This window comes from Balaenoptera ricei, chromosome 8 (assembly GCF_028023285.1).
Source record: "Balaenoptera ricei isolate mBalRic1 chromosome 8, mBalRic1.hap2, whole genome shotgun sequence".
Lineage (NCBI taxonomy): Eukaryota > Metazoa > Chordata > Mammalia > Artiodactyla > Balaenopteridae > Balaenoptera > Balaenoptera ricei.
This window is the reverse complement of record NC_082646.1, coordinates 104,137,753-104,151,108: the sequence shown is the minus strand read 5'-3', so window position 1 is coordinate 104,151,108 and position 13,356 is coordinate 104,137,753. Positions and strand designations below refer to the sequence as shown.

At 42.2% G+C, this 13,356-nt stretch overlaps 1 protein-coding gene across 1 annotated transcript; it reads right to left on the bottom strand.

Annotated features, from left to right (window-relative positions):
* Positions 1 to 265: 265 nt before the first annotated feature.
* On the bottom strand, positions 266 to 13,338 carry SDHAF2 (succinate dehydrogenase complex assembly factor 2). Its single transcript, XM_059931709.1, has 4 exons — positions 13,226 to 13,338; positions 8,927 to 9,150; positions 8,737 to 8,846; positions 266 to 1,017 (listed from the first exon to the last, which is right to left on the bottom strand). Exons 1-4 carry the CDS (start codon positions 13,259 to 13,261, stop codon positions 887 to 889), a joined length of 501 nt encoding a protein of 166 aa, XP_059787692.1. The 5' UTR covers positions 13,262 to 13,338; the 3' UTR covers positions 266 to 886.
* Positions 13,339 to 13,356: the final 18 nt, after the last annotated feature.

Here is a 13,356-nt window from a genome sequence, read left to right as displayed (position 1 = left end):
TGAGACTACGCTCCTGGCAATGTCGAAATCTTCTAGTCCTAGAGCTAAACACTTTCAGCTAATTCATCCTAACATATTATTTCTTATGCGTTATTAGTTTGTCAACTAAAACGATCGTGGAGACTGTAGAAATACAGAAAATGTTTGCTATAGTGCTGCAAGAAGATAAAACCTACGATTGTGACCTTGTAAAGCTCTATAAACGTATGCCTGTGGATTACATGAGAAGAGACAAAATTAAAATAACTGTGTGAGGGCTGGGGAGTTGTGATTTTCCTTTTTAAAATACTCTTTAATATTCAATTATCGTTCAGTTTACAAAGTGAGCATTTTAGAGAAAATCTGATGAGGATGCCGACTCTTGAGCAGCACACCCACACCGTTCCTGCCCACTGCCCTCATTCTGCCTGCTGGGCCTTTGAAGGATTCCGCTCAGGGGGCTTGGATCAGCTTCCCTTGGCAGAAAGAACCATCCCAGGTTGGAAGGGGGAATTTCACTGGAACAAAGCCCTGGGTCACCCGGGGAGCTTTCCACACAGCATGCAGAGCTGGCTGCCCCTCTGCACTGAGCTCACTTCTGGCTGAAGCAACGAGCTGGCACAGCCACTTCCCCTACAGTGCCCTCCTGTGGAGCCAGAGAAAGTCAGGCCCGAACACCGGTAATTTAGACAAACCGCTTTGAGGCTTAGAACGGAACCACAGGGTCTTAGAATGAGATACACTGAACATTTACATGTCCTCAGGAGAGAGGCGGGTCCATCACTGGAGACAGGACCAGCGGTCTGGGTGGGCTGAGCATCTAAGGAGAAGCAGGACATCAAGGCCAATACCCATCATAAGCAGTGAGCATCCGCAGACAGAGGCCAGGCAGGCAGTGGCGCTCAGCTCAATGTGGCTTTTCAAAGAGGTATTCGAGATCTGGGGCCCGCAGTCGCTGCTCTCTGTTTTTGTTCTTAGTAAAGTCTCTCAGCAGGGCCATGACTTCGTTTTCAAATATTTCTGGGGCTGGTTTTGCTTCTGCAAGAGAAGGATGGGCAAAAAGAATTACGCTGGTCAGTCAGTTGTCAGTTATAACAATCTTGAAACTCGAAACTCTGGCCTTGGCCAAAAACCACAGTGGATACACAGAGCAGCTCCATTCTTCCTCTGAATGTACACGGCAGCCTGTACCGCGGGTTGCAACCTATAGCAGCCAGTATTTGTAAAGAGCTTTATTGGGACAGCTGCTCTCACTTGTTTACATACTGTCCGTGGCTGCTTCTGTGCTACGATGGCAGAGTTGAGTAGTTGCCACAGAGACCATATAACTGCAAGACGATGACATTTACTATCTGGTCTTCCATGAGCAATTTTGCTGACCCCTGGCCTGTCCAATCTTGGCCGTACTGTTTTGCTCTGCATTTGGTACTTCAGTTGTTTTCTGAGTACTGTTTTCCCTTCTAGCCTATATATTTCCTGAGGCAGAAATCCTTGGATGTAAGTGACAGCCACTGATAACTCTAGTAAACTTAAGCATAAAAGAATTTACTGGAAAGCTAATAGAGGCCCCCCAAATTAACATGAACCTGGAGAACCAGATTTGCATGGAGAGGCAACAAACGCACCGAGAGCAGAGAGATGAGGATGCCAGCCTCAGGCCAGAGGAAGAGTCTGGCAGGATGCTGCTCACCTCTGATCTTTCTTTCCAACCGTGAGATGCTCACTTAAGGTTCAAATTACAAGCAAAGCCTCCCACGGGGAAACCTTAGGCGATATGCTTTGGAATTACCCTCCTAGCAAGACTAAGTACAATGCTAGGAGAGGGAATTCCCCAAAACAAAGTTTGATTTCCCCTCACTTGGCACAGAGCCTGGCATCTGGTGGACCTGGCATCTGTGTTTTTGTGTGTGACAATCAGAATAAGATCAAGGAGGTTTAGGCTTCCCCCTAGGATGCTGAAAGTTAGAAAGAACATTATACTCATCCCAACAAGAAAAAGTCAGATAAAGTAGAACTGTCATAACTTTCTGAAGTCATCAGACAGCTGAGGTCACAGGGTACCCAAGAGAATAAAATCTAAGCAAAGAGAGACCCCTCAAAGGAGAAAATGGATATGAACACATGCTCACTTGAGACAGGGCACAGGAAGACGAGGCGCTGGGCACAAACAAACAGGTAAGAAGAATTTAGCTAAAATTGTTCATCAACTGCTGAAAGCCAAGTAGGCTAGCCTGAGAGTACAAAATCTCTGGGAGCCACAGACACAAGGAGAATTTGCCCCAATGTGCAGGTTCTTCTCAGCAATCCCCCACTAAGTATGCGCATGACAAAGACTGTCCAGAGCAGGAAGCTGGAGAAACCCTCCCTCAGTGATACAGGCCAGGAGGAGGGGAGCAGCCAATACTGCCCGCCCACCCAAAAAAGCATAATGCCCAGCCTGGCCCTTCCTTCTCCGAAGAACAAAAGCTTCAAGGGGCTGGGAGTAGATCAGTGAATCCTGTCTCCTACAGGGCACATGTGAGGACACATTTGGGCTGGTGGAAGGGTAAAAGAAAAAAAACCCTCTACCCTGATGGGACCAGCAGGATCACTGAGAAAGTCCACCCCTAAGACCCATGGCCACAGGGACCAAAGCTGGACCAGGATAATAGAGAATACCCTCTCTTCCCCAAACCAACAAGCACCAAGCGGAAATCAATAGGTATCTACAGCTGGGAGAGGGCAAGAGCATGGAGAGAGATTTCCTTTGAAGCACAGAAATACAGGAAGATGCACATGGTAACAATAGAGGCTGGTGGTGAACTGAAGGGAACCAAAGCAATAACAAAATTCAAAGTAAGCTTAACTCCTAACTAGACTGACTCGATTCCCATTCCAACAGCCCGGCAGAAGAATCATGCCCATTTCTAAGCACAAATACCATTTCCCTCAGTTTTTACTGTCTCACTTATGATGTCTAACATTTAATCAAATGTGTCTAACACACACACAAAAGAAAAGTGAGAAACAACACACTGTGAAGGGACAAAGCAATCAACAGAAACAGACTCAGGGATGATGCGGATGTTAGAACTATTAGATAGGGGATTTAAATAAAGTAACTATGACTATTGTGTTAAAGGTGCTAGTGGAAAAAGTAGGAAAAATGCATGAACTGATAAGGAGCTCCAGCAGAGGTGGAAATTGTAAAAGTCAAATGGAAATGTTAAAAATAAAAATAGAAATATAGTAGCCCATAAGCAAAATGGACTCATCATAAGATTTAATGGTCAAGGAAGGAATTAGTGAAGTGGAAGAAAGGTCAATAAATATTATCTAATACAAATTACTCAAACTAATACATGAAGAGAAAAATAAGAGTAAAAGACACAAAACACAGAATCCAAAAGCTGTGGGACAATATCAGTCTAAACTAAGTGTAACTGGAATCCCAGAAGGAAAAGAGGAAGAAAATGAGGCAGAAGAAACATATGAAGAGATAATGGATGAAAAATTTCCAACAATAACATAAGGCAGAAAACACAGATCAAATCCAGCTCAATTCCTAACCAGACTGACTCGATCCTGCATACTAACAGCCTCACAAAAGAAGAGGGCCCATGTAAAGTGCTGAAAGAAATAATTGTGGGGACTTCCCTGGTGGCGCAGTGGTTAAGACTCTGAGCTCCCAATGCAGGGCACTTGGATTCAATCCCTGGTCAGGGAACTAGATCCCACGTGCATGCCGCAACTAAGAGTTCGCATGCCGCAACTAAGGAGCCAGTGAGCCGCAACTAAGGAGCCCATCTGCCACAACTGAGAGCCAGCGCAGCCAAGTAAATAAGTAAAATAAATAAATAAATAAATAAAACATTTTAAAAAATAAAAGAAATAATTGTGAACCTGTAATTCTATATCCACTGAAAATATCTTTTGAAATGACAAACAAAAGCTGAGAGAATTCATTATAGCCAACCTACAGTAAATGAAATATTAAAGGAAGTTCTTCAAGCAGAAGGAATATGATGCCAGAGAAACATGGATCTACGTAAAGAAATGAAGATCTCCAGAGATGATTAAAATGAAGGTAAATATAATGTACCTTATACATAATATGTGTTATATGTTACATACATATTTATATATGTGTTATAATTTACATATTTACAAATACAAAATACAATGTATTCTCTCCCTTATTTTAAATTGCTCCAAAGATAACTGTCTAAAGTAAAACAATAGAAATGTAGTGTAGACTTACAATGTAAGTAAAAGTAAAAAGTGGGACAACAAAAGCACAAAACATGGAAGAGAGAAATTGGAGTGTACTACTGAAAGTTCTTACATTATACATGAGGCAGTATACTATTCTTGAAGGTAGACTATGATTAATTAAAGATGTATACTGTAAATCCTAGGGCAATCACTAAAAAAATTATAGAGAGATATAAATGATAAACCAATAGTGGAGATAAAATGAAATTTTAAATACTCAAAAAAAAATCCATGGAAACAGAGGGGGAAGAGAACAAAGAACAGACAGCAGAAATAGGAAACAAAAAAAAAGATGGTAGATTTTAGTTCAACCACACTGGTAATTAATTATGTGTAAATGGCCAAAACACACCAATGAACAGATAAAGACTATAAGATTGGATAAAAAAGAATGATTATATATGCTATCTATAAGAAGCTCAATTTAAATAAAAAGACAAAGATAAATTAAAAGAATGGTGTGGTAAGCAGACTTCTAGGTTGGCCCTCAGTATCTCCCACTCCCCTGTGTACAAGCCCTGTGTAATCCCCAGGACTGTGAATATGATGATCTTCACACCCGTGACTGGGTTATGTTATACGGCACAGTCAGGACAGGAAAATTATCCAGGTGGTTCTGACCTAATCACGTGAGCTCTTTAAAAGCAGAATTTTCTCCAGCTGGTGGCAGAAGGGGAAGTCAGAGAGATTTGAAGCATGAGAGGGATTCCACATGAGGGAGGATCTCCAATGCTGAGACGGAGGGGCCATGTGGCAAGAACCCGAGAGCAGTTTCTAGAAGCTGAAAGACATTAACAGCAAGACAACCAGTATCTCAGTCCTACGCCTCAGGGAATGAATGCTCCCTGAAACCTGAATGAGCTTCCGGGCAGGAATGTAGAAGAGATGATGTTGATTTCAGGCTGTGAGATCTGGGCACAGCTTCTGACCTACAGGACTGTGCGCTAATATACGGTTGTTGCTTAAAGTCACTAAAGTTTGTGGTAACAATAGAAAACTAATATAAATGGAAAAATATATACCATGCAAACACTAATCAAAAGAAAGCTGGAGTGACTACTATCAGACACTTTGGAACTATCAGCAATAAAGATAGACATTATATAATGATAAAGGACTCAATTCATCAAGAAAATCTAACAATCCTAAATATGTCTTCACATAATAACAGAGCTATAAAATATATGAAGCAAAAACCGTGAGAACTGAAAGGAGTAATAGACAAATCCACAATTAGAGTTGGGGATTTCAACACTCCTTATTAATTGATAGAGAGTACAGACAAAATCAACCAGAATGTACAAGACATGAAGAACGGTATCAGCCAACTTGACCTTGTTGATATTTACAGAAAACTTCATCAACAAGTGCAGAACAACATGTTGTGTTCAAATAAATTCACATGGAACATTTATTAAGATATACACATTTCAGGCTTCCCAGGTGGCGCAGTGGCTGAGAATCCGCCTGCCAATGCAGGGGACACGGGTTCGAGACCTGGTCCGGGAAGATCCCACATGCCGCGGCACAACTAAGCCCATGCGTCACAACTACTGAGCCTGCGCTCTAGAGCCCGCAAGCCACAACTACTGGAGCCCACGCGCCTAGACCATGTGCTCCGCAACAAGAGAAGCCACTGCGAAGAGAAGCCCGTGCACGGCAACGAAGAGTAGCCCCCACTGGCCACAACTAGAGAAAGCCCGTGCACAGCAACGAGGACCCAACACAGCCAAAGATAAATAAATATATTAAAAAAAAAAAAAAGACATACACATTTCAGGCCACAAAACAAATTTAAAGAAATTTAAAAGAACTGAAATTATATAGCATACATACATACATATAGCATTCTGTGGCAACAATGGAATCAATAACAGAAAAATACCTGGAAAATCTAGAAATATCTGAAAATTAAACATACTTCTAAATAACTCACAGGTCACAGAGGAAGTCACAAGGGAAATTAGAAACTATTTTGAATTGAATGAAAATGAAAACACAACACATCCAAATTTGTATCATAAGGCTAAAGCAGTGCTTGGAAATTTATAGCATCAAATGCTGGTAGTGAAACAGAAAACAAAAAACCCAATTAAAAAAAAAGGCAGGAGGAAGATTTAGGGACACAACACCAAAGAGGTATGAATGGCAAATGACTTGAAAAGACCCTCAGGACTTCCTTGCTGGTCCAGTGGGTAAGACTCCACGCTCCCAGTGCAGGGGGCCCAGGTTCGATCCCTGGTCAGGGAACTAGATCCCACACGCCGCAACTAAAAGATTCTGCGTGCCGCAACTAAAAGATTCCATGTGCCGCATCGAAGATCCTGCATGCAGCAACTAAGACGCAGTGCAGCCGAATAAATAAATAAATATTAAAAGAAAAGAAAAGAGAAGAGAAGACCCTCAATATCCTTAGCCATTAGGGTTGTGCCAACTACAACTACAGTGACACATCACTACATACCTCTTAGAATGGCTAAAAACAAAAACAAATTAAACCCTGATAATACCAAGTGTTGGTAAAGATGTGGAACATCTCCTCCTCCCCTCTCACTCCGTCCTGGGCAATCACTGGTCTGTTTTCTGCTATGTAGTTTTGCCTTCTCCAAAATACCATATAAATGGAAATCATACAGTGTAGAGTCTTTTGAGTCTGGCCTCTTTTACTTGGCATAGGAGTTGACAAACGATGGTATACTGCCCATTTCTGTATGGTCTGTGAGCTAAGAATGATTTTTAACTGGTTGAGGGAAAAGAGTCAAAAGAATATTTCATGACACATGAAAATTATACAAAATTCAAATTTTAATGTCCATCAATAAAGTTTGCTATAATGTTAAACATACATTTACCATATGACCCAGAAACCCTTTTCCTGGGCATTTACCAAGAAAAACTAAAACCTACATTCACAAAAACCTGTATGCAAAGATTTACAGTTTAGGCTTTATTCATAGTTGCCTAAAACTGGACATATCCTAATGTCTTTCAACTGGTCAGCAGATAAACAAACTGTGGTACATCCACACGCTGCAATTCCACTCAATACAAAAGAAGGAACTACTGGGACTTCCCTGGCGGTGCAGTGGTTAAGAATCCACCTGCCAATGCAGGGAACACAAGTTCAATCCCTGGTCCGGGAAGATCCCACATGCCGCAGAGCAACTAAGCCCGTGCACCACAACTACTGAGCCTGCGCTCCAGAGCCTGCATGCCGCAATTACTGAGCCCGCGAGCCACAACTACTAAAGTCTGCATGCCTGGAGCCCGTGCTCCGTGACAGAAGAAGCCACTGCAATGAGAAGCCCATGCACCGCAACAAAGAGTAGCCCCCGCTCGCCACAACTAGAGAAACCCTGAGCGCAGCAACGAAGACCCAATGCAGCCAAAAAAAAAAAAAAAAAAAAGAATGAACTACTGATACAACAACATGGATGAATGTCAAATGCACTATGCTAAGTCAGGGGCAAATATTTTCTATAAAGGGCCAGATAGTAAATATTTTACACTCTGTGGGCTTTCTAACGGTTATATAAGCCTCTAGACCCTGTATTATCGTCACACTTCACACTTGGAACCTATAGAATAGCTTCTATTTTAAGGTTCAAATATTGAGTGGAAAAACAGGAGATGCAGAGTGACAGAAATGGATGAGAAGTCTCCTAATATCTATTCTCCCATTTTTCCTTGATAATAGGATCCCCAATTTAGCTGGGCACATGGAATAGGCTACATTATTTCTTCCTTATGGTGAGGTGTAGCCATGTGACTAAAGAGTGACAGGTGGAAAATAAGTGGAATTATGGTGTATAATTTCTTGAGAAGGATCCATAAAAAATGGGGTGTACTCTCCTACTCTTTTTCCCTGGCTGAAATATGGACATGACAGATAGAGCCTCAGCAGCCATCTTGGGTCATGAGGTAGCCCTACACAGGCGGAGGGTGAAGGAACAGCAAGTCAAGAGGAATCTGGCCTTCGTGCCTCTGAAACCCCTCTGTGCACTCTGGAGGATCTACCTCTGAACTTCTGTTATGAGAAAGAGAAACACTGTTCTGTCTTCTTTAAGCCATTATTGTTTGGGTTTTTTTTACTCAAAGCCAAAGCTAATCCTAACTATACACAATGAGAATTCATTCCTCACAAAGGTGGTGCCAGAGCGAGACTCCTGGAGACCTCGTGCTATGCAGCCTGAGCTGTCTCGTTCCACTCCATTCCTGGCCTGGTTTTCTTCAACCTTCCCTTTGATACTGGGAGCTTCCCGTACAATTCCACTAAATTCCCTTTTTTGCTTAAGTTAGACAGAATAGGTTTCTTTTGCTTGCAAACAAAGAACCTTACCTCATAAAACAAATCTTGCACGCTTTGGAAAAATTTGAAGAGTGTTTGGGTTGAGAGTCTACTACATGATAAAAGAAAAAAAAATTGCCCAGGATACCATTCCAGACTCACATCAGCCCAAGTCATCCTATTTTTCACCTTATGTTGCTTATCATGCCCAGTACCTGTAGCCCAGTAGTAGATATCCCAGTCATTACTGGGTTCATTAATCAGGCGATCGTAGAGGTTCAGTTGTTTCTCTGTCATGTGGTGCAGATGTGCCTTAGCAAAGAGGCTAGAAACAAGAAAGAAAAAGAAGTTGAAAAGCCAGTCTCCAGTCAAAGAGAAGTGACATCCAGACTCCTATCCCCCTACCTAAGTAGGATGCAGTTTTCCAGCATTCCCCTCTTTCTACTCTCATAGAGCAGCCGGGCTCTTTTGGTTTCTATGGATTCATCAGTTCGCTCCCGCCACGGAGGCAAAGGGATTTCAATCATGTCCTTCTGGGAATCTGTCGGGCTGTCACCTCTGTAGCAGCGTCTGAATGATGTCACTCTGAGTGAAGGAGACACTAGGTGGCGCCTTGACAGAGGAAGCATCTGAAACAAATAAGCCACAAATATCACACTTTTTTTTTTTTTTGGCCTCAGCATGCGGGATCTTAGTTCCCCGACCAGGGATAGAACCTGCGCCCCCTGCAGTGGAAATGTGGAGTCTTAACCACCGGACCGCCAGGGAAGTCCCCACAAACAACTTTTTAACAAGGACGACCATCCTTGTCATTCACTCAACACTTACTACATGCAAAATGCATTTGATCTCCTTCAGCCCTTAAGAAGTTATGCTGATTTTATAATAACTATAAATGGAGTTTTATCTTTAAAAATTGTGAACTACTACGTTGTACACCTGAAACTTATAAAATACTGTAAATCAACTATACCTCAATAAAAAAAAAAAAAAAAGAAGTTATGCGGACACTGTCCCCACTTTACAGCTTAGGAAGCTGAGGCTCGGAGAGGTTAAATGACTTACCAAGATCACCCAAATAGTAACTGCTGTGAAGACTGGAACCCACCCCTGACTGCAAACATGTTCTTAACCAGTGTCTTTCCAGAACCTCTCCAGCAGAAATATTTTCTCCTTCCTTTGCATTCCCTTAAAATTCTTACAATATGGTTTGCATTCTAATCACCTGCCTGGGTTAAAATCTGAGCATACGTTGATGGTATGGTCCCTAATTCCCCAAAGTCTCCCAATCTAGAGAAGGGCAAAAACTATCAAGACGCAATGAGAAGGTGGTGACGTCAGCAAGATGGTGGAACAGGAAGTCCCACACTCTCCTCCTCCCACGGAGACACAAATTACCCAACAATACACCAACCAATTCCCTTTATGAGAAATCCAGAAACCAGCTAAGAGGCTCCTGAACCTCAGGTGAGCACAAAACCAGCTGCACTACAGCTGGAAGAAAAATTTATGGTACTCATTCAACATAGTCCCTCCCCTTGGCTTAGCCCAGTGCAACTGGAGAAAATTCTCAGCTCCTGGCTTCTCCCTGGGAGGGAAAGAAAAGACTGAAACATACATCCAATATGCAGCCTTTCACGGGGATGCCTGATTGACTAGTTTCTGTCTTGTCTGAATCTAAGTGTGACGGAAAAGGTGCCAGGTTGGGGGCTGCTGAGAAATAGGTGAGGGTTTGCACTAGCATACACTCACTCGCCATCGTCCCTACCTGTGGCTTAGCACAAAACAAGCAGAAGAAAACCCCCAATTCCTGACTTCTACCTGGGAGGAAGAGTTAGAATGTGTGTCTACGTTCCAGCTTTTTGGGGAGCTGCCTGAGAGAATGGCTTCTGTCTTGCCTGTCTCAGAGCACTGACAGGGCCCAGCATACTCTAGATATTTGGGGGCCTCTGAAAACCAAAGAGAGCTGGGCGGCTTGCTGCTGCTTCTGAGGACCTATGGTACAGCAGACAGAGGCCAATGGAAAGAAAGGAGGAGCATGCATCCGAAACTCCTGCTTTTCAAGGAGCAGCACAAGGGACTGGTTTCCGTCTTGGCCAACCTGCAGCGCTCATGGGACCTGGGATACTCTGAAGCCTGGGGGCTCCTGAGAAGGAGAGCTGGGAGGCTTGCGGCAGCTCCAGAGAACCTGTAGTACCACAAAGGGACACCAGAGGGAGCAAGAGATTATGAGCGCCTGAAAAAAGAAGCCAGCAAATCCCTCTAGTTGGGAATCTACATGCACAAGTCTAGAGAAGACATTTCTACACAAAAGGTTTGACAGGCCCCTAGATTCGCTAGCTGGACCGACTGGCAAAGGTCTTTCCTTGTACAAAGTCAGTCCAAAAAGACTGGGAGAGGTGGTTGTTTTTTCAAATGCATGGATCTAAGCACAAAGTTGCAAGCTGCATGAAGAAATGGCAAAACAAGGCCTAATCAAAGAAATAAAACAAACTTCCAGAAACCAACCCTGGAAACAGAGGTATACGAATTACCTGACAAATAACTCAAAATAACTGTCATCAAGATGTTCAATGAGCTGAGGAAAACAATGCAAGAACAAAATGAGAGTATCAATGAAGAGAAATATTTAAAAAAAAACAAAAACAAATTTTGGAAATGACCAAATTGAAAAATTCACTACAGGGGTTAAATAGCATACTTGTTCAAGCAGAAGAATCAGTGAACTCAAAGACAGTTTATTTGAAACTACCCAATCAGAGGAAGAAAAAGGAAAAGAATGAAAAAGAGTGAAGTATGCTTCAGGGACTTACAGGACATCATCAAGCTGACCAATATAAATATTATGGGAATCCCAGAAGGAGGAAAAAGAGAGAAAGGGGCAGAAAGTTTATTTGAAGGAATAATGGTCAAAAATTTCCCCAATTTGGGGAAAGAAATGGACATCCAAATTGAAGAAACCCAAAGGAGACAAAGGACGCTAGACAGTAACACAAAAACATACGAAAGCATAAAGCTCACTGGTAAATGTATACATAGAACAAACACAGGATACTGTAACACTGTAATGATGGTGGGTAAATCACGTTTAATTCTGGCTTAGAAGTTAAAAGGCAAAGACAAAAAACTATAAAATACGCTAATGGATACACAACAAAAATATGTAATCGTGACATCAATAACAAGGTGGGAGGAGTAAAAGAGCAGCTTCTGTATGAGATTGAAATTGAGTTATTATCAGTTTAAAATAGATTATAAAATGTTTTATGTAAGCCCCACGATAACCACAAAGAAAACACCTATACACAATAGAAAATGAGAAAGGAATCGAAGCATGTCTCTATAGAAGAAAATCAATGAAACACAAGGGATGACAGCAAAAGAGTAAAAAGGGACACAAAAGCTACAAGACAGATAGAAAACAATGAACAAAATGGCAATAGTAAGTCCTTCCCCATCAGTAATTATTTTAAATGTAAGTGGATTAAACTCACCAATCAAAACACATACAGTGGCTGAATGGATTTAAAAAACCCCCACAAGATCCAACTATATGCCTTACAAAAAACTCATTTTAGATGTAAGGGAACATGTAGGCTGAAAGTGAAAGTCTGAAATATATTCCATGCAAAAGGTAACCAAAAGAGAGCAGAGATGGCCCTACTAATATCAGACAAAATAAACTTTAAGTCAAAACTGTCAAAAGAGATTTTAAAAGGACATAATATAATGATTAAAGGGTCAATTCACCACGAGGATACAACAAGTACACATGCAACCAATATCAGCGCATCCAAATATATGAAGCAAATATTGACAGAACTGAAGGGAGAAATAGTAACACAATATTTGCAGATTTCAAAAGCCATTTTCAATAATAAATTGAACATCCAGACAGAAGATCAATAAGTAGAGGACACGAACAACGCTGTAAGCCAAAAGGGCCAAACATACATATACAGAACATTCCACTAAACAGCAGCAGAATACACATTCTTCTCAAGCACACTGAGGACATTCTCCAGGATAGACAGCATGTGAGGTTTCGAAACAAGTCTTAACAAAAAAGATTGAAATCATACAAAGCATATTTTCTGACCACAACAGAATGAAACTAGACATCAACAGCAGAAGGAAAACTGGAAAATTCACAAATAAGTGAAAATTAAACAACACTCTCACTCTTGAACCACCACTGGGTAAAAAGAGAAATCAAAAGGGAATTAGAAAATATCTGGAGACAAAAACACATCACAAAACTATGAGATTGAGCAAAAGCAGTTCTAAGAGAGAAGTTTACAGTGTTAACAGCCTATATTCAAAAAGAAAAACGATCTTATGAAACTATGTGAAACCATGACAGATACTAAAGACTTAAAAAGAACAGAGAGACTTAAAAAAAGAGAGAAGGGGCGCCCAGAGGCTGTCGGGCCAGCTCCACCTGGGAAATAGGTGAAATCTGAATTGGGTCTCCCACGAAGACTGACGGTTCAACGATATTACGAGACAGACACACAGTGGGCTCAGGCAAGGGCGGATGTAACCTGAATCTCCCTACGTTGCAAGATCGACCTCTCCTTGGGTCTGCCCTTGCCCTGGGCTATCGGGCAGTTGGACGCTTCTCTCGGCCTCCACTTCAGAGGAAGACGAGATACAGTTCTCACTGCGGCCTGCCTAGGACCCTAGAACCCCCACTCTCCTCACCCGCGCAAGGGCCGGGAACACAGCGGCCACCGCCATTTTACCCGAGCCGCAGCAGAAGCCTGAGGCCCGGCCACTTCCGGGAACTTCCGGGCACCAGTCCCGCAGACAGCGGCTCTGAGGACCTGAGCCGG

What these genes read in the sequence shown, in the direction of transcription:
- SDHAF2 (XM_059931709.1), bottom strand. Translation starts at nt 13,261, where the DNA reads ATGGCGGTGGCCGCTGTGTTCCCGGCCCTTGCGCGG. An exon ending in TGTTCCCGGCCCTTGCGCGG is followed by an intron (nt 9,151 to 13,225) that starts GTGAGGAGAGTG and finishes TATTTGTTTCAG; the next exon opens with ATGCTTCCTCTGTCAAGGCG. An exon ending in TATCTACTACTGGGCTACAG is followed by an intron (nt 1,018 to 8,736) that starts GTACTGGGCATG and finishes CTTCTCTTGCAG; the next exon opens with AAGCAAAACCAGCCCCAGAA.